Below are 24465 nucleotides of genomic sequence, written 5' to 3' on the forward strand. Positions count from 1 at the left end.
CTGTAGGTGGTTGTACGGGCGGTGGTGAGCGGCTGGGCGTGCACAGTGAAGGGCGGCCGTGGCTGGATCCAGCTTTTCCGGGGTTGGCAAGGGAATTGGCTTCCTCCTCCTCCTGCTGAGGAGGGAAGGGAGGCGCGCAGCGGCCCGAGGAGCCTGCGGCTGTGTATCTGAAGGAGGTGCGCGGCGGCGGCGAATTCGCCTAGGGCGCTCGAGCAGATGAAGGGCAGCGCGTATTGGGTGTTTTTTCCGTGCGGGATTAGAATCGGAATTGGAAAGAAGCGAGTGCGTTGCGGGATTGGTTTTCGTGTGCGCAGGGCAGGGGACTTCTGTTTTTCGATTGAGCGGGGCGTGCAGAGAGGGACGGAGACGGACGACGTACAATGGACTGATGCAACTGAAGATTAAGAAATAGTAAAGATATGGTAAGTATCATTGTACTAGTAGGGAAAGTGCGTCCTAGTACGTGTCGTAATAGGAAGTCTTCTGCGAGTCGGTTTCCGTGGTCTTTGGTCGGCTACTCGTGCATATATATGCACAGGACATGTAGCTAGAACTTGAACCGTGAGATACTTGAGAAAAAGAAGAGCACTTGGCTACGAGTTTCCCAACTAGGTCGTGATAGATCGATCTGTGGATATCACGAATCAGGCGGCGCTTAACCAGGAGAAGCGGGCAGCCGGCGAAGAAGATGTCGTATATTGTTCAATGAAAGCTTAGGATCTGAACATACCTAACGAAGGAGAATGAAAGACGCCTATGTAAGCGATGTTTTAGCTTCACAAGTTCACACCGTGTGCATAGTGGTGATTCGTCGAGATTGTAACAAAGGTTGTTCTATCATTGATCGATATGTTTTCCTTGCTATATAAACTTCTAGTCTAGCCAACATAGCTCTCGATGCACGGATCCAACTACTTTTCCATCTAAAATCCATGGTATCCAGGCAATTTACTCGATAACGTTCATCACCACGACTTGCTTTGCGGCTAGCCATGCCATCGATCCTTCTCTTACCAAGTTCACAAGCTTGCACATGGTTTCTCTTTTTTTTAGGAAGTGTCTAGGCAGTTCCAACCAATTAAAAGTAAGTCAGTTAGAATATTATTTTAGACAAATATCTAGTACACTATCAATGAACAAGGCAAAGTTTAGTCTCAGAGAAACACAAATTTCATCGAATCTACATTAAACCGTGATTAAAAGTTCAATAGCTTAACAATTCAATATATTTACATGCACTCCTTCCGTTCATTCTTGGAGAGCTACATATGTGCATAATCATCCAGCAACTGAAATAGACAACCACACACCTAATTATAATCATCGGTTGTCACTTGTGACAAAGTGCACACATGTCAACCAATTAGCAGGAAATTGGCTACAACATTGTTTTAGACCCAAAATCTTGCCCACCACCATAGAACAACGAAAAAAAACAAAGGAGGCGGCTAGTAATTTGCTACTTCACGAACATCGCACCGTAGATCTTAATTAGTAGAGTTGAAGGCGTATACGTGAAGTGTATTATTTTTAAAGTTGACCGACATCACATGGGAGAGCATGTTTGAGTACGACCGTGTTAGCATTACCAAACGTATATATAGTCACATCAAGGGTCACATGTTATACCGACCTAGCAAGCTAGAAATTACATATGAATAGCCAAACAGAAACACATTAGAAACGATATCTGGCAGAGTAATCGAAATCACACATAAACAGACAGAGAGAATTGAAACACACCTTAGTAACGATATTTGGTGGAGTAATCCTTGGGAGCAATCGCCAGACCACGACCCTTACGAGCTCCTCGGTAGACGGTCTCTACAATGTCAACAAAATCATGCTTGTCTTTCATCGCCCAGTTGATCTTGTTGTTGTTTCCCGTCCCGAGATCAATCATGATGTGCTTGTTGCGGAAGAAGAACATCACCGTCGATGGGTCATAGAGCTCGTACAGGGTGTTGAAGTCGGGAACCTCAGTGATGTCAACGAGGTAGGTTACCGCGAAGTTCTTTATTTTCTCAGCCACCCCTGCCAGCACCTCGTCCATCTGCATGCAGGTCTCATCCCAATCGTGGCCGAAGCGGATCATGACGAGGCGCTCGTTCTCGGCCATGATGGCCTGGTCCACCGCCCATCCGGAGTGCAGGTGCGGCAGCAGGTACGACATCTTCTCCGCCGGCTTCTCCTGCCTGATTCGTGATATCCACAGATCGATCTTTCACGACCTAGTTGGGAAACTCGTAGCCAAGTGCTCTTCTTTTCTCAAGTATCTCAGGGTTCAAGTTCTAACTACACGTCCTGTGCATATATATGCACGAGTAGCCAACCAAAGACCACGGAAACCGACTCGTAGAAGACTTCCTAGTACGACACGTATTAAGACACACTTTATCTTTGCTACTTCTTAATTCCCAGTTTCGTTAGTGCTGCGTACGTCCGTCCGCCCGCCCGCCCGCCCGGACAGACTTGTGGATCGAAACTACTCCATCTACAAATTAAACTTGCCTCCACGAGTCCCGGCACGCACGCACGTAACTCGATCGATCTGCGCGCTCACGCAAAGAAATCCGATCCGGCGATGGCGTCGAGCACTACTAGTCCGTGTTGGTCCGATCTCCCACTGAACCTGGTCGGCCACATCGTCGGCATGCTGCCCAGCACCTCTGACCGCGCGCGCTGTCGCGCCGTCTGCCGCCCGTGGCACACGGCCGTGCGCCACTACGGCCCGCCGGCGCGCCAGCTGCCCTGGGTCGTCCTCTCGGACGGCTGCATCTTCACCCACTCCGACGGATACTGGCACCAAATCACCTCCTTCCCCGACGGCGCCGTCTGCGTCGGCTCTTCCGACGTCTGGCTCGCCCTCGTCTGCACCACCGACGACGACGACAACAAGAAGCAGCACACCTATCTCCTGCACAATCCTTCCTCCTCCGCGGCAACCGTGCCGCTCCCCGACCTCGACGCCGCCCTCGGCAGCGTTCCCGACTGGTTCCTGGTCCGCAAGGTGCTCTTGCGGTCGGGCCGTCCGGACGACCTCGTCGCCGTCACGACCAACCACTCAAAGTACCCCTTCGTCTTGATCCGCCCGGGGAAGGGCGCGTGGTTCGCCGACAGGGACACCACCACCAACTTTGAACGCATCGTCGACGTCACGTTCCTCGGCGACACGCTGTATGCGGTCACCTGGGACGAGGACCTCGCCTCCCTCCCCATCACCTTCGACGGCGACGGCGTGCCCGTGGTCACCGGTATCGAACGCGTCATCCTCCGACGCCCGATGGACGACTATGACTTTGATGCGTGGAGCTACGGGGACGAGGCCGACCATGGCGACGATGACGAGCTCCCACAGGTTGACAACAACGAAGAGGGCGTAGACGACAAAGCGGAGGATGACGACGACATGCTTGACAAAGAAGGCCATGACGATCAGCCGTCTAGTCAAGAAGATGGCGGTGATGAGTATGATGATGTAGAGGATGACGAGCTCCCGCGGGTTGACAACAATGGAGAGGGCGTAGACTAGGGTGGCAAATCGGACGATCAGGATGGCGACGTGCTTGGTAAAGAAGGCGATGACCATCAGGCGCCGTGCAGCCAAGGGGAGAGTGAAGGCGACGACGGTGATGGGTACGAGGTCGAGGAAGGCATTGTTTACGGGGATAACGACGACGGAGACGGATTCTTCTGCATCATGCGACACCTTGTTGAGTCACGTGGGAAGCTGCTCATGGTGATACGGCAGCTGCAGTGGCCTTCTAGTGGCCCCTGCTACACTGGCAAGGTGGATGTTTTCGAAGCAAACTTGACCACATGCACGTGGGAGGCGGTGACTGGTGGGCTAGGAGGCCACGCGTTTTTCATTAGCAAATGCTTCAGCATGTCCGTCCTTGCCTACGGTGAAGAGATAAAAGGGGATACCATGTTCTTCATCGACACAGGCAAACTGTTCAACACAAGATCCCAGACTAGCACCAAGCCGCGGTCGGCCTTCCGTTTAGAGTCCTCCACGTGGGTCTTCAACCCGGAGCTAGTGGTTTAACACGTAGGGGCCGGTGTGATGAAATTGAACGAGCATGTTTCTGGCTAAGTACGTACGCGTACCCATATGGTCGGGGATTGTGAATTTTGTCTACCGTGCCTAGGCATTGTCTCTCTGTATCATGCTCTGTCCGGCCCTCTCCGATTAGAGGTGGGCTTTTTTTTCAGTTCGTGTCCCGGGAGGAGACGGATCCAGTTTCCTTTTATTTTTCTTTCATATCCTTTGTTTGGCTTGGCGGCAACAAATCTTGATCAAGCTCAAAAAAGAAAAAGAAACAAGCGGAGGAGGGTCCAGCCCAGTCCAGTACGCAAAACGGAGATGTTTGGTTAGCAGGGCCGAAATCACGGCCCATTTACTAACAGACGACGTCGGCCCGAAGGCATCGTCTCGCCTGCGCGCCCGCTCCCTTCTCCCCGCACGAGACCTCGCTTCTCTATGCTCCTTCCCTTTTGTGTTCATGAGTTCATCCACCGTAAGTTTTGTCCAGTGTTTTTGGCTCTCTTTTTTTAAGGGAAGCTATTCGGCGAGCTTTATTGATCATCAAAAATAGTTATGGAGTACACCATTTATCAACATAGGCAAAATAAAACTAGGGGATCATCGTCCCAAAAACAAGATAACTTCGAACGAAAACTATTCCTAGCTAACTCACGTGCCGCTATATTATCTTTCCGCAGACAATGCTCAAAACAAACCTTCGTGAATCCCCATGCCAAGATACAACAGTAGTAGAAGATGGCTGCCGACTGGGTAGCCAAAAAACCATCAACTAACATGGTATCAATCACCTGCATATTGTCTGATTGGATAATAAAACTTCGTGCAACCGAACAGAAGGAGCGGCCAGGCCCAAGACCACCGGAAGAAACTGCTCAATGCGCACACACACGCACGCACAAAAACAAATATTGTACTGTAGTGATAACACGGCCCACCAGGAAGTGACCGTGACGTGATCGTGTTTTGGAAATAGTCGTTGGGGGGTCTATAAAAAATCGAGCGGTTCCTTTTAAACATGTGCCGCCGGCCACGCCACTAACGACGGTCTTTCCTGGAACCAAATTCAAGTTGGCAACTTAGCAGGGAAAACGTTTCTCCCCATTACTTTACCCGCAACCGCAAGCACACATGTTCTTCCAACGGGTCGGTCAAAGACAGTGACACACAAGATTCAACCGGCCGTGAGCGAGTATATAACGAGACAGCGATCCTGTGATCAAGTTGTGAAAAACCTGGGTTCGATCGAAGAGATGGAAGGGTCGACGGCGGCGAAGCGGACGACGTTAAGAGTGGCGGCGATCTCCGGCTCGCTCCGCCGGGCCTCGGCCAACACCGGCCTCATCCGCGCCGGTAAGTAAATTAATCCCCATGTCCGTTCTTATATCTTACTACGCATCATCGATCGATCTCAACTTATGTTCGATCGGTCGCCCTGAGCCACTTGGAACCTGAGGTGTTTTCTTCTTCCTTTTTGTCTGTTGCTGTTCCATTCGTGTGGGTAGCTGCGAAGATGTGCGAGGACTCCATCCCGGGGCTAGTGATCGACCACGTGGACATCGCCGACCTGCCGCTCCTCAACACGGACCTCGAGACGGCCGGCGGAGGGTTCCCGGCGGCCGTGGAGGCGTTCCGCGCCAAGGTCCTCGCCGCCGACTGCTTCCTCTTCGCCTCTCCCGAGTACAACTACTCCATCTCCGGTACACACAACTAACAAGCTTGACTCTGAAGAATGATTTCTTTCTTTGTTTCTGAAACCAAGGGTCTGAACCTGGTGTTTTGCTGCCGCTGCGTGTTTTTCAGGGCCTCTGAAGAACGCGCTGGACTGGGGCTCGCGGCCGCCGAACGTGTGGGGGGACAGGGCCGGCGCCATCGTGAGCGCGTCGGGAGGGTCCGGCGGGAGCCGGTCGCAGTACCACATCCGGCAGGTCGGGGTTTTCCTGGACATCCACTTCGTCAGCAAGCCCGAGGTGTTCGTCAAGGCGCACCAGCCGCCGGCCAAGTTCGACGCCCGCGACGGGGACCTCGTCGACCCGGAGATCCGGGAGCAGCTCAGGGAGCTCCTCCTGGCTCTGCAGGCCTTCGCGCTCCGGCTCATCCAGGGGAAACTCGCGGGCTCCGACGGGCCTGGAAATTGATTGGTGTCTGCTGAATTGGTTGTGGATAAAGTCGTCGATTCGGGTTGATTTTTTTGGTCTGTGTGTGTGTATGTGGCCGGTACTGCTCCAGATGTCTGGATTGATAATGCGTAGGGCGTCGTAGTACTCTACTTACGATGGTTGCTTCAATAACCCGTCGCCAACAAACGTGGCTCTGGTTTTAGAGTGCTGCGAACCGTGCATGTCCATCCCGTCCCGTGATTTTGACGGGCATCACACACAATATAAACACATTTTAACGGAGATCATCACCACAGGTTTGTTACCCCTCCGTTTTCAAAATAAACGACGTGGATTTGTATTGATCTGGCGGCACGAGTTTTATTTACACTGAACTAGTATGCTTGCAGAACGTGTAAAAAAAAAACTACTCCATTCGATTCTAAATTCTTGTCTCAAATTTGTCCATATATGAATATATCTATTCATAAAAAATGTCTACCTACATATGATATTTCGAGAGATCAGCATGCTTGCAGCGACTGTTCACGACAAACCTGCAGGCGCGGTCCACTGGCATACAGGTGCTGTGCCGTACAAGTTAACGTTATGCTCCGATCGATTAGCCGGGTATATATATAGTGCCAAGAGGACTATGCGGTGCCCAGCACGTGTTCTTAACCACGGACTGATTCTCCAGTACTGAGTGTGACGATTAGCGGTATGATCTAGCCACGTCACTCTCGATCTCCTCATGGACATGTCGACCCCAATCACACACAATAATCGATCCACAGCTACTTTTTTTTTTTCTAAAGGCCATTTACACCATTTCGTTTGGTATGCCGTACGTACGTCGTTGTTGATGCATGTGGCGATCTGGCCGGTGATCGATGAGTCAATTTGTAACCAATCAAACTGATTTCTCGAGCCATAGTCCTTTTGGATCACGACAAACCGATCCGTACTGTTGCTCATCCACGTTCGCGTCAGGTTTGTCGTGCGATCGATGCCGCGCACTCTCTTGATCGAATGATTGCTCGTAATTTGGATATTACCCGAATGCCACGAAAGCCATGTGCGTCTACAACTCAGAGTCATTTCGCATTTTCAACATCTATCAGAGAGAGAAAAATATGTATACACGTATGGGAGAACAAATTCTCATGACCTTAATTATAGGCGTGGAGCATTGAGATTATATATTCTAGCAGAACTAGAGATTGCCGGATAATCTTACGGCCAGAGTCTTGTCTTGTCCTTGTACTCTTTCCATTCAATCTTACGGCCAGAGTCTTGTCTTGTCCTTGTACTCTTTCCATTCCCTCCAGGATTATATCGTCCTTCCGTTGGGGATTGTATTCCAGGATGCGAGCTGATGAGGTGTGGCCACTTGTTTGTGATAGCTTGCGGTGTTTGTAAGGATAGATCTCCGTTTTTATGTTTTTTTGGAATATTTATGATCTTTCAGATTGAAATGCAATGATAAAAGTTACCCGTCAGCTTGACTATCGATCCCCTTACTGCAAATAGTACATCATGTAGATACATCGGACCCAAAACTCTCATCCAACATAAGTAACAGAACTGAACATGCATGCAAATAGTACATCATGGATCTGAAGACCGGGGAAGCAGAGATCGGGCAGAGAAAACAGAGCGCGGCCTTAGGCTCAGCTTGCAAATACGTACACCAGGAAATGCAACAACGGTGACGACAAGCCGGCGGCACGATATGGCTAGCTAGCGGCCACCGTTGCCGCCGCACGACCTCTCCCCGGCGGCCCCCTCCGACGACGAGGTCCTGCCGCCGACGTCGCCAGTTGCCGGCGGGGGCAGCTTCTTGCCCTGCCCTCCGTCCTGCCCTTTACCCGCGCCAGCTGCACCGCTCCTTCCGCCGCTGCGGCCATTGCCCTGCTGGCCACCGGCGGCGCCCTTGGCCGCCGTCTCGTCGCCGCCGCCATCGTCGTCGGCCACGTTGAAGTCGAGAGGGAGTGCCGCGCGCGACGGCTGCCTCCGATGCCGCGACATGGCAAACTTGCTAGCTAGCTGATCTGTCCGAGTGCTACCTCTCTCCTGAGTCCTGAGTGAAGGGTGTCTGGCTGGCTCTTGGCCTTTATAGAAGGAAGAAATTGGAGCCGGAGTACGAAGCAGGGAGCCTAGGGGCCGCATGACGTACGGCAGGGGCTCGTCGACAAGGAAACCACGTGGGTTTTGATCGGTGGATCGCGTCAGTGTCTATATGCACGTCGACGTGTGGCTCCGGCTGTTTGTTCACCGTGCAATGCGCGCCACATCGGTCTGCTTATTTGCTTGGCCGTGCACATCTTTTGGTTTCGATTGGGTGCTAGAGTACTGTTATGCAGGACCATGACCGTCGTGCGGTGCCTGGTTGACTAGTCCTGCGCCTGATGATATGTTTTTCAGTAAGAAATTAATTGATGCTAGCTTCAGTAATTGTGTTTTGCAGACCGTGGATAAGCAGTTCGATCCAGTCCTGTTTGCGTAGATTCTGTGTTGAATGTGAGAAAAATCCAAGAGCTAGACAGAGCTTTATTACCGAAATACGGACTACAAAATACATGTGCCATCATCAGTTCCAGGAAGAAGACATACACAGGGCGGATGACGAGAAGGATGCATGCATCTGGATGGTCTTCTTCTGTTGGCGTTCGTGGCGCATAAGAGTGAGTACAATGCAAGATTTCTAGGTGGGTGTTTAGAAAAATTAACCGGTTTTTGTTAAGCACTGATGCTTATTTAGACTAAGCAGATGCCTAACTTGGCACCTCCTCTATACAAATAAGCACCGTTTAAAAAAGTGTTTGGTTTATTTTCGTAAACACCTGTCTTAACATCTTGCATTGTACATGCTCTAATTAAGTTCTTAGTCGTTATACACTACGTCCATCCGTTCCATGATTGTCTCAAATTTAGTTAAAAATAAATAATATATTTTTAGGTGCGTGTAGACATTGATTCGGAAAAAAAGATGTGTAACATTCCTACAATAATTATGAAACGGAGGGAATAGTATTTTGGCGAGGAAATGGTAGCTAACAACACAGTTGCATGCAGGGGGCCATGGAAACCGACTGTCGGTAGGCCTGGCGATGGTTTAGGTCTAACCGGTTGGAACAGTTTGGTTTTCCATTTGGGCAGACTTGGTTCAGATGCAAACGGGCTGGGCCATGGTTTGGTTTGGTTTGGTTGTGACACAGAAACGGACAGGAACAGTTTGGTTCCAGGTTAAAAACAGACGGGTTTAAAACTGGTTTAGCCCGTGGGTGTTATCCGGTTCCTGGAAATAGTTTGTACTAGCAGTTGTCAGTTCTCGATGTGGCCGCGAGGAGGGGAGTGGGAAGATGAGGCCGGCGACGCCGCCCGGCGCTTCTCGCGCTCGAGGGCTCGAGGCCAGCGCCAACCACCTCCTCGGAAGTCTGATCTTTCCGCGCTCCGCCGATTTGCTGTCGAGGATTATAGCCCTCTCATGGTCCGTCGGATTGCTGGACGGAGGCGGCGGCAGGGGTTTCGTCGTCGGCGAGACTTGTCGTGGCGGGCCTCGATCAGGTGCCGCACAACACATCCGATCCATACGAGCGAGCAGGTGGCGCGCACTGGGCCGACGGGGAGGAGAATTCACTGGAATACCTGGCTGGGCTGAAAAAGCCTGAAATGTAAGAAAGCCCATGAGGCTTAGCTTAGGCCTTGTCCCTTGCGCTCCTCAGCCTACATGTCTATCACTCGTCAACGCTCAACCCGCCCGGATGGACCGACCACCAAAACCGAAACACGACACGTAGAAGCCCATGGAAGAAGCAAAAACCGGCCCGAGTCGCCCTGGGCTTTTTCTCCCATTGACCACGGAGCCACGGAGGCGTGGCGCCCAAGCCTGCCTGCGAGAGCATCACACGTGCCCGATTCGCGAATAAACGGAAGGCATCTTCACCCCCATCCCATTGCCGATTCGCGATTCCCCACCCGCCTCCTCCCTCCCCTTCTTCTTTCCCCTCTCACCAACCAAACACAGGGGGAGAAAAGGAAACCCATCGCCTATCCCTGCCCGACCACCGACATGGCCGCCGCCGCCTCCTCCCTGTCCGCCCCCGCCGCTCCCATCTCCCTCGACAAGGTGGGCGCCGTTCCCCGTCGGATCTGTTCGGATCCCCGCGGCTCGTTCGGTGGCCAAATCTGATCTGCTTTCCCCTATCCTTTTCAGGCGGCGGCTCTAGGCGGTGATGGCGGCGGCGACCACCGGGCGGCGGCGGATTGCGGGGTGTGCGCCATCTGCCTGGACAAGATCCCGCTCCAGGAGACGGCGCTCGTCAAGGGCTGCGACCACGCATACTGGTACGCCCTCCGGTTTCTCCCAACCCTAGGACTCCCCGATCCCCCCCCGCTCCATTCGCGAACTAGATTTCCACCTCCTGCCTAGGCCTGCATGCGTGATTGTACCACTCTAGCGTCCATAAGGTGCGGGTAATTTCGATCGAATCCCTGCGTATTTTGGGTTGCTGGTCCTACCAAATATTCGCATCCGGTTCCCCGCCCTTTTGTATGAACAATTGATGTTTTTATGTTATTTTTTTTCATCTATAATATTGGGACATAACATGCCCTAGGCTTTGAGCGTGAATGATAAGTCATATATGCACTGTATGCCTATCGTCCAGTAAAAATTGGGGATTATACTATTTTGCCACTACAAACTGTATTTAGCCTAGCCCATTCCCATCCACCCGCTTTTCCCTGTTTAAGTACTGTAGCAGGCATGCTGATTATTTATGAAATGTTTCTAATTTGTAGGCTATGGTTGATTCCGGCCTAATATGTTCTTCGTCTTGGTTTCCATGTGCAGTTACTTGTTTGTTTCCTAACAACCATGTTTCGTATTCAAGAGTTGTTGTCAACGTCTCTGATGGGTTCGAGGACTTGTGATCTAATACTGAGTGCTAAAATACTGCCATTGACCTGAAGAACCTTACTTTATGCCTAAGTTATTTTGATTTGCACTTTATGTGGGAATTTCAGTAGGTAACAAAATCATAACTTTTTTTTGGGACAATGGGCATTGGCCTTTCTATGTGTGTATTTATATTTGGAAAATTCCTTTTCATATCTTATCATAACTCTTCTTTTTTTTCTTTTTTCTGTAAATGACCAGCGTGACATGCATTCTGAGGTGGGCATCCTACAAGGAGTCACCGTTATGCCCACAATGCAAGCACCCTTTTGAGTTCCTCAGTGTGCACCGCTCTCTTGATGGCTGGTAACTCCTCATTTCTCCTACATGTGGGGGCACTGTTATTTGTCGGGTAGACTGTTAGCTTGATGCTCGTTTTCTTTCTTCCAGCATTCATGACTACCTGTTTGATGAGAGTGTCTGCCTTCTCCTGAGGGCAACCTGGTTTGAGCCTCTGGTCGTTGAGCCTCACGAGGAGGTTCTGGACGAAGAAGAAATATTTTACCGCCATTACCAGTATGAGGAACACGATGAAGATGACCTTTACGAGGAAACTTATTACATGAGCAGGTCACCGATTGTTCGGATTGGCAACAGGAGGTGGGGTGACAATGGGTACATCAGAGGAGGCAGGAGAGAGGCCAGGCCAGTTAGCAATGCTGTTCCATCCAGGACCCCCAAGAAGAAAGAGGCATCAGCATCGGGATCAGGCTCAGGTTCAGTATCCAAGGATGTCGCTGGAAGGCGGGCAAGAAGGGCTCAGAAGCGAGAAGCTGCTGACAAGGCAGCTGCAGAAAAGCACCTCAAGCACCTGCAGAGGATGGGGCGTGGTAAAACACTGGCGGCACCACCTCAAGCACCTGAATCACCTGAGGTTGGTCCTCAGGTGGTCGAGTGATCAACCAGCCTCTGTAGATAATGGTGCTGCGAAGAATACTCCAGCCCTTGGTGGAGGTGCCACCAATAATCTTCTGGTGCGAAGAAGTGGGATGGGGCCTTGTATCCTGGCTACTTTGCCGCGTTGTACAGTAATTTAGTCGTTTCGAGAGTCACTCGCTGGGTCCATCGTCGGAATGCACTGACGCTCCAGATGCATCGACTGCAGTTTGTCTCGCTCTGATAGCCGTTTTACTTTTTTAATTTCATGATACTAGAGGAACGCAAATTTCTTGCCATGCTCATTTTCTTGGCAATGTTTCAAGATAGGTTGTTGCATCCAAACTACCCAAGAATGAAATGAGGGGGAGCGGAGTCTTTACTTTCAATCTGTCTACGGGGCTTCCTGACATGTGATGTGGTCTGCCTATTTCATCTTTACTGTTCCATTTGGTCTGATGCTGTGGTATCCACTGAAATCCGCGTTCATGAATGGTTGGGCCTGATTCTTCTGTTATACTTGTTTGTTTTGCACTTGGTGGTACCTTTTTGTCTGGAGTATATGATGACACTCGGACAAAGATGTGGGAAGGGAAAGCCTTCAACCATGCTGTTCCTCAATGGAAAGCAAAATCTACGCTTCTGCTTTTTTTCTGCGATTGGGCCTAGCTCACTCCATTGCCTATTTTTCCTGGCGGAAGGGGACTAGCCCAGATCGCATACCAATGACTAAGTTGGAGGGCGGCCGGCCCATGAAATTTACGGCACGCCGGCTTTCACACCGGCATCGGAAGCTACGCAACAGCGGAGTACAATCGTGGGCCATGGGCCCTCGGCTCTTCACGGGAGGGCCCATGATGAGCCTAGTACGGCGTACAGCTGCTAGTAGTACTCCATACGGCGCCGAACGTGGGTGCCAAAAGGTGTCCGTGGAGCCTCGTAAAAGCTTTTGCCCCTACGCCTCCTAGCTACCCTAGGGTTTCCATAGCGTGTACTGGCTATAACTAGTTGGTGGCATGTCAGCCTGAGTGGCATGCATTCGCATGGATTGCACGGAATGCTTCTACTTTGCGCTTCAGAAATATCTCACTTCTCTGTGGAAGTGGAACACGGGATGTTCTGCTTTGCACCGCACGGCAGGGATATATACAATGCATCCAATTGCTCGGCAAAATATTAGCACTGCACAACATGTTAGACTCATGGTAATTCCTTGCATCTGCACTCGTGAATCCCATTTTTTTATCGGCCGGGAGCCACCGCTGCAACAGCAACCCTTCCTAGCTTGCATCATGCTGCACTGACTTCTTGGACCTACATACGGAGTTTTGCAGGTATTCTAGTACTGAGTACAAATTTTGCATTGCTATATAGGCTCCACGAAATGGACAGTGACCAAACAATTGCAGCAGTAAAACAGCCGGAACAAAGCAATGATCGTCGTACATACAAAATCAACTCCAGACTTAGGAGGCCCCATTCGGTTGATAATTGAAGGGAGGAAAAAAAATCCTAGTACCCATAGCTTTCAAATGATGATTAGTACAGCCTTTTGTTTCTGCACTCTGTACAGTCAGTGTCAGAGGTCAGAACCGGGCGATTTGCAGCAGCAACCAGAGTACGTGGCGACGGGAAAGAAAGCAAAAGTCGCAACGAGGGAACATGGCTGCATACTGTATCCAACAGGACAACACAAATGAATCTGCAAAGCCACCATTGTTGTGGCACGATTATTTCGGCCGGTTCCTTAAAAGCTCCGGCACTTGTACTTCTCATCATTTTCGGAAGCAAATGGTGAACCTTTAACAAACGCGGTAACTACGGCATTGGCCTGAGTGGGTTCCGAATCATTGCTAAGCTATCAAGTGTGACACTACTGCCAGTATCCTGAGCCCATAAATTAAGGGAGTGATTGCAGGTATCTGAAGGCAGCATAACCCAACTTGGTACGTCTAGAATCGATCCGAAAGATATATGCAGCATAACACAAATTTGTACTTCTAGCATCGATCGAAAGATATATGTAGCATAATCCAACTGGGTACTTCTAGCATCGAATACTGGAACATGAGATACGCTTGTACATCCTTCGAATTTCCGTCTGCACTCTGCAGTACTGTCTACTAGTATCATTTCAAGCTGAAGAATGGGCATACGCAACTCCATTGGACACCATATACTCCCTCCGATCCATAAAAAGTGTCGTCAATTTTGTACTAAATTAGCACAAATTTTATACTAAGTGGACGACATTTTTTATGAATCGGAGAGAGTACCATACAATGCTCGTCTTGGGGACAAAACGGGCCAACGTATAGAAAGTACTGGATGCTAGCTAATGACATGCCCATGACCATGGATAGAAACAGTTGATGGAAATTACCAGGTACCAAATATATAGATGCATGGATGTCAACATATCAAGTATCCAGGTTCCAAGAACATGCAGAATTGACTAAACAAACTTGTCTGGGGCTAGGGATCTCAAAATGAAATTGGCATTAGCAAATGTTTTTTTTTTGTGGGGAAGACGCAAATATTCATGGTATAGGAAAAACCAACCCATCAGTGTCCTAAACGACACAATAAGAGCAAATGTGACACGCCCAGATCCACATGTCTGTACCTTGTACTGACTTACCCGACATACGAAAAGCTTCCAGTGAGATCTGGCATACACTCCAGTAAAACTACCATGATCATGATAGGCACTCACTAAAAAATGAACAAGATCTGGAAAGCTCTGACAGACACAATGACATAGGAAGGTAGAAACTTGAAACAACCTTAGTTACTGAAAGTGACCAAACAATTAGTGCAACAGAATTTTAGAAACACGTTGACAAGTCAGAAGCCAAATGATTGCACTAGATGTTAATTATCCGAAAGGCTGTACCGAGCTAAACGAAAACATTATTCCAGTCACGGGGAGAGAAGTACCCAACTGCAAACACAACTGACACCAAGCAAAAATATTTACCCCGATAATGCAAAAAAACACAAAACACGAAAGAAACGGTACTCAGCTTTCCAACAACGATCAATAAAAGATTAAGCTCCAACATATGTATTACTCTCGATGGATAAAAGTCCCTATAGGTAATTGAATAAGCCCTCGGCTGCCCATAGGACCATGAATATGAATTTGCTCTCAACATATATTTCTCATTCGACAGACACATGCAAACCAGTCAAGTGTATACTATATACACATATACACTCGCATGAAAAGATTGTACAAGATATATTCTTAATAACTCTAGTAAAACAGAAAAGTGACGTCGATATATGCCTTTCAAATGAGAATTACCTGTTCGTAAGCAATTTTGCATCAGTCAACTCAAGTAACCACTAAGATTAGTAAAGAATGATTGCTGACATGCACTAGAGAAAGTTGCGCCTACAAACATATCTGAGTGAGTGTCGATGAAACATACAGCATCATCACATTAAACATACATTAAAATAACAAAATAAGGAGACCTACATTTAGTTAACCTCCTCATTATAAACAAACAAACATGCAAAGCTATGGCAAAGTTCAAAATCCCGATTATGTCTAGTTTCTTAAGTGCAAGACATATTTGTTTTTTACGTTGTCACACAGAAAAAGGTTGGCAACCTCAAAACGATATCCAGGGAGGCTAAAAGTTGCTTCGTTTGATAAACTCCTTTCATCTACCAGAAATTGGTAAAGAGTCATTAGGTTCTTTAGAAATCATTAATTACAGTAATGCAGGGTTGATGCAACAAGAAGAAACGGTACATGACGCACATAATAACCGCGGCTAACAAATGTCACCACAGGGGAGTTGGACGAGTCAATTGTATCACCATCATCCATGAACGACAACAAGCTCATGTCCACATTACAGGTACGTTGAATTTCTTGTCCATTGAAAAGAGACGTGACAGAAGATAGCAGGCTAGCTTAATAAAATCACGTGTTGAATATGAATTTTGCAGATACGTTCCCACACTGCAAACCAAACGATCTCGCCAATCATTTGCCTCAAGCCCTCAACTGTTAGTCAGTGTAAGCCATTTTGTCAAGTGCCATACGTCTCTGCGGCACAACCCAGATTAACTGTTATATTCAATTATTACTGCTTATAAAGAAAATGCGCAGGAATGCAATACAAAAATCTGGAACTATGTTTTGCTTAGATCTGGAACAAATTCAAAACGACAAACAGACGACCAGACCGACAGTACCTTATCTAGCATGAGTAGTTAAATGGAAATATCACATCAGTAAAGAAAGAAGCAAGACTTTTCCAAACAGTAGCAGCTAAACAAATTGCAATTTGGTCAAGGAATAGCACAATTCATGGAGTCAAGGCCTACGAATGCGCCAAGCCTAGTCTACTCTACGTGATCAAATAAAGAAGCAAGCTGAACAGTAACGGTGCTCCCCAAAGGATGGCAACAGTGGACATGGACGAATGGCATCATCACACACATGAGATAACAGCAGCTTTGATGAGGATGACAAGATAGCCCAGCGACGACGACGCCAATCCCAAATTAAAGAAAGGTTCCTTCACGGCTCATGTCATGACTGCCTCTACGACCCATGTGCATGCATGCCGCTAGCTAGGTAACTTGTCACAGCGGCTTAAGCAAGGCCGACAAAATATTTCACGGAACAAGCAAAGGCGAAGGCAAGCATACTGGCAGTGCAATCCTGGGCAGGCAATGAACCAAATCAAACATGCATGGCTTTGCTTTTTTCACACACCTTTCTTTCTTTTCACATCTTGTCATAGTTGATGGGATCCCAGCACGGGGAATAAATATGGGGTGCTAGCACAAAAAACTATGGAAGATAGAGCAGGAAGCCACGATGATCCTGCCTCCTCACCCTCCCTCTGTCTACGAGCACTACATGTCAATCAAAAGAAGTATGCACAGGCTAACATAGTTTAACATGTACTGGACATTGTATTATAACATAAGATGGTATTTTAAGCACAGGAATTATCTCATCACATGCATTACACATTGGCCTCTCTATTAGGACACAAGTTCCAATGCATGTAGAAGATGCTCTCTCCAAAGGAGCACAAAGCCAAAATTCAGAAGAGAATACATTATAGAACATGCCTTCTTACCTACCCGTGGAAAAAGAGGGTAAACCAAAGAGAGGAAGAATGCAGTGCAGAATTGCAGATAAGCAAGGCAGGCCGCAGGCGTGCCATGCATTGAATGCCAAATCTGGCACGCAAAGAGTGGAGGCCAAGCAAGTGTAACACGAGTCAAACTTATCAGCTCTCGAATATAATCTATCCATGCATCCATCACGAGGCCGAACAGTGCTGCACGCCTCTGGCTGCTGTGGGTGCTGGCCCGAAATGATACCCACGGCCTACAATGGTTTGCACCCCTGAACACACGCCCCATATATGGCATGTATGAGAGGAAGAAGAAACCGTACTAGCTCAAAATTACCAGCAGGGGATTTCAAAAAAGAAAAGGTTTCGAAAAAATTATCAGCAGGGCAGTACTCCCTTGGGCATAACAGTAAAGATGAATTTGATCGTGTGCATTATATGAATACTTTTCAATTGCTGATTAATGAACAGTTACTTATTATTCTTGTCACCGTACTACACTAGATAGAAAATTGAAGAACTAGTATTACTACTAGAACTAGCAACAATTCCTCGGTGTTATACAGCATGAACAGATGGAACTACAGCAAACACCATGCATCATCGGCTCTCTAATGGTGCTGGCAAGAAAGGCTGGGAACTACTAGCAACGAAGAGAAGAAGAAAAATGGTAATGATCGGTGTGATTAACCTTACTCTTCTAGGCTCAGTTCATGGTGTTACCATATCCGGAGCCGCCAAGCAAGTGGTGCCCTCCGCCGCCGCCGCTGCCGTACAAGTCCGAGGGCACCATCGACGCCGATCCCCTCGCGGCGCCGCCGGAACCGGACGCACCCCCGAGGTGGAGCTCGGAGATGTTGGGCACCCCGGCGGCGGCGGCCGAGGAGCCGTCGTTGCTGGCCCGGCCGTCGTCGACCCCTTGGTCGTAAAGGAAGCCCTTGAAGACGTGGCCGTTGATGGTCACCGTGGCCTGGTACGCGTACTCGTCTTCCCCGTCGTCGATGGACGTCACCCGCACGCACTTGAACACCGCCGGCGCCCTCACCTGCCTCGGCAGCTGCTCCCTGAACGACGCATCTGCATAATTAAGTTTGTATACACAAATTAGTTTAGCAAATTGCATCCAAATTACGTTAACACGCCATGGTTGGGGGTGTTTTGGTACCTTGGTGGCTGGAGGAAGTGTCGAAGCTGCGGGGGGTGGTGGCGTTGGAGGTGGAGGTGTGGGAGGTGGTGGCCTGGGAGGAGAGGAGGCGGGGCTTCTTCGAGGTGGCGGCGGCGGCGGAGGGAGAGGAAGCGGAGGCGGCGGAGGCGCCGAGGAGAGGAGGATGCTGGTGGTGGCGCTCGCGGCGGCGGGAGGCGGGGACCCAGGTGGACTTGACGTGGGTGGAGCAGTCGAAGCCGCGGCTCTTGCAGCAGGTGCGGCACCGGTTGTGGCCGCAGTCCTTCTTCGCCTGGTTGCCGCAGTCCTGGCACGTCGTCGTGGCGCCGCTTCCACCGGAGGATCCGCCGCCGGTGTCGAGCATCGGGAGCGGCTTCGTCTTGAGGTAGAAGGACGCGCCCAGGCTAGGGTTAGGGTTCCCGCCGCCGGACGGCGATTGCGGCGGCGGCGGCGCCTGGGAGGAGGACCAGAATTGGATGCCGCTCGCGGCCGCCGACTTGGCCGCGTCCGGATCGAGCACGCCGGCGGACAGCAGCGGGAAGATCGAATCGCCGCCGCCGGCCGCGGCGGCCGCTGCGGCGGCGGCCTCGTGGTGGTGGTGGTGATGGTGCGTGTGGTGGAAGGACGCGGCGGGGGCGACGACCACCATGCCGACGTCGGCCGCCATGCCGTAGTTCAGCGCCTGATGGTGTCTCGACGACGCGGCCGGGCCCCAGAGCCCGGGCCCCAAAGCGGACGCGGAAGCGGCGGCGGCGGCCGCGGCGCTGGCATTGAATCCGAGCGAGAGGTCGTCCCCTCGCCCGCCTCCTCCTCCAGCTCCGGCGGCGGACGACGCGACCCAGTCCGCGAACGCGCCGGTGTCCGATGGGAACCGCCGTCCCGAAGCCACGCTTATGTCCCGCGAATTCCTCCGCCACGCGCGGCCGCCGAGCCCCCTTAAAAATATCCCCCCCTGTAATTCCGCCGTATAGCCTCTCCTCTCCTATAAAATCTCCTGCTACAAAACCTACTCCTCCTGCGCCGCAGCAAAATAATCGCAAACAACGGAAGTTGAAGAATAAAAATACCCCCCACTACGACTCCTCCTCTTTCTCTCACGCTAGCTGTAGCAGAAGAAGCTGAGGTGTTCTTCTTCGTTGCTGCTTTCCAGAAGATTTAGACGGGCGCGAGAGCCAGCACTAGGCTGCGGTGTCTCTATCGCTCCAATTACTGCCGCCCGCTCTCACCCTTCGCTGTCGCTCGAGCGCTTCCAAGAGCGCTAGCTGAGCTAGCTATATAGACTAGGGAGGGGCTAGCAGCACTAGCAGGAGTAGTACCTGGCCCTATCAATTTAGCTTCCTAGCTTCTCTCTCTCTTTTCTTTTCTGTCCTCTTCTTCCGCCCTCTGCCTTTACTTCTCCCCTTTTATTTCTCCCTTTGCGATTTGGTACACTACTGTCGCCGATGCATCGCATAGCACAGCAGGCCTGGCTGGACGAGAAAGAATGATGGTATGGAATGGAAGCCAAGGTTGCCTTTGCTTACATGGAGGAGCCAAGAGAGAGAGGGACTGAGTGAGAGTGAAGGATGGGGGAGATTTTAAGAGTGGGCGGGTGTGTCGTGGCCGGGGGCTCTGAAATTCCCTGTGGGAGAGATCTTCTGGATCGACCGATCACTCACTCTCTATCCATCCATCTTTGGCGGTGGGAGGAGCTTTTATTGGCTTCCCCTTCCGAGTCTTTGGACTCTTTGGCCCTGCCGGCCGCTGCTGACCCCTGCTGCTGCTTCACACAACGCTGCCATTTTGCACTGACGAGCTTCTTCTGCTGCTGCTGCTGCTGGCTTCTGCGGCCGCGTTAAAAGCTCCGGTACCCGCATAATAAGCGCCGATCGAGGCGTACGTCGCGTGGTGGATCCACGTACTGATGAATGATCCCCTCTGGTCTTCTGGTCTGGTGGTGACCAACCACATCCGCCGGTAGGTGGCTGCTACTACTATTACGGGGCAGTGTTTCCGGTCACACGTAACGGCATTTCAGCAGTGGAAGGAGATGGAACCTGTGCTGCTGTGCGTGGTTTCTTCGTGCTTAGCATGATGTTTTTTGTTCGTCCAAAATAGTGCTGATGCGCTTTACCTACAGGAGACTAGCCTAAGAATGAGAATCTCCAAGGTTCTATTGAGCCACGGGATGAGTGAACAGTGTCGAACATGTGACCTCGTGATTCAGAGAGATTAGCATTTGTCAATTGCACTATGGCTGCACAAGCTAGGCACAACTTGACGGAAAACACGCACAATTCTGCACTACTCCCTCGGTCCCGAAATAAGTGGCGTGGATTGTATAGTTTCATATATGTTTCCATGTCACTTATTTCCGGACGGAGAGAGTATAATTTTCGTCTTTCGACTCATAGAACCGGACGTTTTACTCTTATTTTTGTCTTTCGACTCATAGAACCGGACGTTGTAGTATTATTTTTGTCTTTCAACTCATAGAACCGGACGATAACAGCCATGTCTTACTTGAAACGGTTTTAGAGTCGAGCCGTATGGTTTGATTCATGACTTTCCCCACATAACCTGCCAAGCAAGCATTCATTTGTGGATTTACCCGCCGAGGTTTGTTTTCGCCCAAAAATACAGAATTTCAAGTACGGACGCGGGATGGAAGTTGACGTCGGCGGTGGGTGGGTGGGTGCCACAACCGTCAAGATCCATCTGACGATTTAAAATCGAGCTCGCCAATCATTTTCTCAACCTTGGGGAGTAGCCGCCCAGGTCAACACAACCGTTGCGCTTGCGGCTAAGTTACAGCCTCCGCCCTGATCACTCATGCCCGAGTTGTCATTGTCTTGGCTACAAGTAATTAATCAATTGGATGCCACTTTGGCGAATGACGGGGCAATTTCGAGATCAAAATCATGACACCTCGTCGATAGGAACATTTCCGATTTTAACAGTTGGGGGGAGGAGTATACGGTGAAAAAGGAGGGTTGATCATTTTTATGCTTTTGTGTAAGTTGGACGACAAAAGAAAAAATGTATATATTTAATATGTAAATTTAAGTTCATATTTTGTTACTACTGATTTTTCGGCCATAAGGTGGAAGGTGGGTGGAGAACAAATCGCAGTTCCAAAATTATTCGGTACCTCGGGGTACTTAGAAGTTGCACCGGGGAGCATTTCGATCGTATATGAAAAAATAAGTCTTAAAGAGTGCGACCAAAATTTCCATGTAAAAATAAGTCTCGCGCTGATGTTAAAAACAAGTTTCATATTCAAAAAGTACGTTCACAAAGCACCAAAAGTTGTTGTTTTTCAAGGTTACATGAAAATGTTATTATTTCTCATTAAAATTTACGGACACGCGGCATACACGCTTTTACCGTTGCCCAGTGGTAGCATACCCGGACGCACGCAGAACGGCAGAAGAGGCCAAGCCGAGCAAAATCCAAAGGCGTACACAAGGCAGAGGCTCCAAAGGGCGGGAGGATATCAAAGGGCGGAGGATATCGTAGGCGTTGGTTTGCTGGCACGACGACGCCCGAGCAGAGCTAGCATGTGCAGCCTCTCCCGTCATTGGCTAGGCTGAGTTACTGTTTTTAACAGCGGTGGGATTGATGATTGGCATTTGGCAGACAAGGCCCTGTGTACATCTTTTCACTGCTGCCGCCGGCCTGCTCCATCCATCCCTTGGCCCTCCGATGATCAGTCTCGCAAACACGGGAAAAACGTGTACTAATGCCTACGTACGTATACTAGCTAAATTTGAAGCCCAGTGGTACGGTGGATGAGCGATAATTCAGATCAATACCCCACTTGTAACGGCACACAAGTTTTTTATGCACGCGGCCAAAGCCGCCGAAGGCCCTGGACCGGAAGATATCACTCCGTTACTAAATATTTGTCGTGATATACGGATGGAGTATTTGCAAAATGTCCGTGGACTCCAGAATACGTGCCCTGTAGTATTGTACGTACGGTCAGCTTAATCAGTTTACGTGCCACGATCCCTTGAAGTGATTCATTAGCGGGTGTGAACAGTGAACATACGTACGCACGGGTTTCAGAAACCGTTGGTACACTTTAAAAGTTCAAATTTGCTGATGAGCCAGCTGGTCACATGCACCGCGCTTACGTACCGTGTGAACGGCATGGAAAAATGAAGCCGCAGAGCTGAGCATGCACAAATACACGCGCCGCAAAGCACGTACAGGACCATGGATCCCGGCCGTGTTCATGATCGATCGAACGGCGCCGCCCCGGCTGCTATACATCCCATATATGCATATCCGACCGAAAAGAAATAAATAAAGCATCCGGAGGTCGAACCAAACAAAGACATCCAGTACTGGAGTGGCAAGTGGCATGGAATCCGGCAGAAAAGGTTGCATCGTATTTGGCACGCAACTTACGTGCTTGCCAGCCAATCAAGGGAAACTGGTTTGAACGAATCCAGGTCTCTACCGCTGTAAAGTTTGCCAAAGTTTTTTCTTTCTTTCTTTCTTTCTAAAGCTAAGTTTTGTCAAAGTTAGCTGCGCAGGCCGGCCGGCCGATCTCCATCGATCCCGCGAGCTTAATTAGTAGATCCTCTAAACGTGACGGAATTGATGGAGGCGACGTGGACGTACGCCGGCCTGCCCAGGGGTCCCGAACATGACGTCGCAAAGAACTTTCTGGGGCTGCATCAGGTCTCTGGCGATCGATGCCTCAGCTATATCAGCTTTTCTGCATGTGTTGCTTGTGAGCAAACACCATCTATGTAAATCCAGCTAGCTATGTGTGCTGGAAAGAAATAATACGAAGATCCAGACTGGGCCAAGCGTCCGTTTACGATTTAGGATGAGCATCGTGCCTGCGGCGGGGGGAAGAGCCAAGGCAGATTCCCCGTGCAGTCGCTCTCGTCAGATCAGCAGCGTGCGATTACCTAAACTAAAACGATCATTCCGTCGTTTAGCGCTGGGTTAAAGCAGAATGCAACTCCGTCCTTTTGCGTTCGGTAATGGTAATTAAAGCAGAGAATCGAGACTCGGGGCCAATGATCGGCACGCACCGCATGCAGCAGCTCCGGATATTAATTTATTCTTTTCTTTCCTTTGCCAAGTGCAGGCCATCGCCCATAAACAACGTATATTTCTAAGACGATTGAAAAATGTATATTTCTACGCCAATGGTAGCAACCATCCTATCCAATCATCGAGATTCGTTCAAAATTCATAAAAGCACAAACGATGAAATGATTTCGGTCAGATGGCTATGACCCTCGACTGAGAAATATCTACGAGTCGACTAAGAAATAGACATCCCTAAATTATTATACACGTACATTCTAACACTCGTCTGGTTGGATTTTTATGTATCCTTATTCTTCCCTGTCTCTTCTTATAAACCGATAATATTACTTCCTCCGTTCCATGATCCAAAGATATATATGGCACATCAATTTTTTTATTAAGACAATCACTTGGCCAAGAATCAAGGCATGCCTCTAGTTACAATGCGTCAGTAACACAAATCATATCCAACGACTGGGGAATCAACTTATATCTAACTAAATATCACGCAACTTAGGTACGTATAGCAAAACCGTTATTTATTTTATTTTGCGTGTGACTCAGGCAAACGTTCAATGGTGCAAAGATTAGATGTTGGACGAGGCTTGAGATTCAAAGTACTCGAATTTGTCTAAATAATATATATTCCATCTGTCCTAAAAAGGATGTCGTAATTTTTTCAAAATATGGATGTATCTAGACATTTTTAGTGTTTTGATACATTCAAACTTAAACAAATTTCAGACATCCTTTTCTGGACGGAGAGATTACTAAAATTCGTTTAAATACATGTAATATTTCGATACTTAATATGCGACGGAAGAAGTAGATTCAAATGGCTCGTTTTAGCGTCCGGCCGCCAACGCCTAGCACGGGCCATGTGTGAGCGGATGTCCTTCAAATACCGGGCATTGAAAATCCGTCCGTATGTCCGCGGTGTCGACGCTCGTCACCCTCCACCGGAAACTGCAAGCTGTTTGCAAAGAGAAGATCCTATTTATGGGGCGTGTAAATTGTGTACCTACGTACGTACTGCACGTACGTTGCTTTGGTAGTCGCACAGTGGCACGCAGCGCTTCGGCCAGTACCATATTTAGATCGATCGATCCATCGAGGAGGAAGAAAATAATTGGCGCGGGTGAGAAGAGGACGTACGGCGCGGTAGCTAGCAG

General features: G+C 49.4%; 4 protein-coding genes across 4 annotated transcripts; 2 read left to right on the forward strand and 2 right to left on the reverse strand.

Moving 5' to 3' along the window:
- Window positions 1–1744: 1744 nt before the first annotated feature.
- On the reverse strand, window positions 1745–2173 carry LOC100841012 (thioredoxin-like protein YLS8). Its single transcript, XM_003565049.1, has one exon. The coding sequence runs from the start codon at window positions 2171–2173 to the stop codon at window positions 1745–1747; it is 429 nt and encodes a 142-aa protein (XP_003565097.1).
- Window positions 2174–5075: 2902 nt separating this feature from the next.
- On the forward strand, window positions 5076–6509 carry LOC100823056 (probable NADPH:quinone oxidoreductase 2). The gene is made up of 3 exons (XM_003567440.4): window positions 5076–5398; window positions 5551–5745; window positions 5849–6509. Exons 1-3 carry the CDS (start codon window positions 5299–5301, stop codon window positions 6181–6183), a joined length of 630 nt encoding a protein of 209 aa, XP_003567488.1. The 5' UTR covers window positions 5076–5298; the 3' UTR covers window positions 6184–6509.
- Window positions 6510–9877: 3368 nt separating this feature from the next.
- Window positions 9878–12374, forward strand: LOC100841314. The gene is made up of 4 exons (XM_024458882.1): window positions 9878–10276; window positions 10364–10494; window positions 11309–11413; window positions 11498–12374. Exons 1-4 carry the CDS (start codon window positions 9878–9880, stop codon window positions 12003–12005), a joined length of 1143 nt encoding a protein of 380 aa, XP_024314650.1. The 3' UTR covers window positions 12006–12374.
- Window positions 12375–17507: 5133 nt separating this feature from the next.
- On the reverse strand, window positions 17508–19236 carry LOC100823373 (protein LATERAL ROOT PRIMORDIUM 1). Its single transcript, XM_010234531.3, has 2 exons — window positions 18263–19236; window positions 17508–18174 (listed from the first exon to the last, which is right to left on the reverse strand). The coding sequence occupies exons 1-2, from the start codon at window positions 18924–18926 to the stop codon at window positions 17804–17806; spliced, it is 1035 nt and encodes a 344-aa protein (XP_010232833.1). The 5' UTR covers window positions 18927–19236; the 3' UTR covers window positions 17508–17803.
- Window positions 19237–24465: the final 5229 nt, after the last annotated feature.

Source organism: Brachypodium distachyon, chromosome 2, assembly GCF_000005505.3.
Source record: "Brachypodium distachyon strain Bd21 chromosome 2, Brachypodium_distachyon_v3.0, whole genome shotgun sequence".
Taxonomy (NCBI): Eukaryota; Viridiplantae; Streptophyta; class Magnoliopsida; order Poales; family Poaceae; genus Brachypodium; species Brachypodium distachyon.

What these genes read in the sequence shown, in the direction of transcription:
- LOC100841012 (XM_003565049.1), bottom strand. Translation starts at nt 2,173, where the DNA reads ATGTCGTACCTGCTGCCGCACCTGCACTCCGGATGGGCGGTGGACCAG.
- LOC100823373 (XM_010234531.3), bottom strand. Translation starts at nt 18,926, where the DNA reads ATGGCGGCCGACGTCGGCATGGTGGTCGTCGCCCCCGCCGCGTCCTTC. An exon ending in CACTTCCTCCAGCCACCAAG is followed by an intron (nt 18,175 to 18,262) that starts GTACCAAAACAC and finishes TTAATTATGCAG; the next exon opens with ATGCGTCGTTCAGGGAGCAG.
- LOC100841314 (XM_024458882.1), top strand. Translation starts at nt 9,878, where the DNA reads ATGTCTATCACTCGTCAACGCTCAACCCGCCCGGATGGACCGACCACC. An exon ending in CTCCCATCTCCCTCGACAAG is followed by an intron (nt 10,277 to 10,363) that starts GTGGGCGCCGTT and finishes TATCCTTTTCAG; the next exon opens with GCGGCGGCTCTAGGCGGTGA. An exon ending in GGCTGCGACCACGCATACTG is followed by an intron (nt 10,495 to 11,308) that starts GTACGCCCTCCG and finishes GTAAATGACCAG; the next exon opens with CGTGACATGCATTCTGAGGT.
- LOC100823056 (XM_003567440.4), top strand. Translation starts at nt 5,299, where the DNA reads ATGGAAGGGTCGACGGCGGCGAAGCGGACGACGTTAAGAGTGGCGGCG. An exon ending in CACCGGCCTCATCCGCGCCG is followed by an intron (nt 5,399 to 5,550) that starts GTAAGTAAATTA and finishes TCGTGTGGGTAG; the next exon opens with CTGCGAAGATGTGCGAGGAC. An exon ending in GTACAACTACTCCATCTCCG is followed by an intron (nt 5,746 to 5,848) that starts GTACACACAACT and finishes CGTGTTTTTCAG; the next exon opens with GGCCTCTGAAGAACGCGCTG.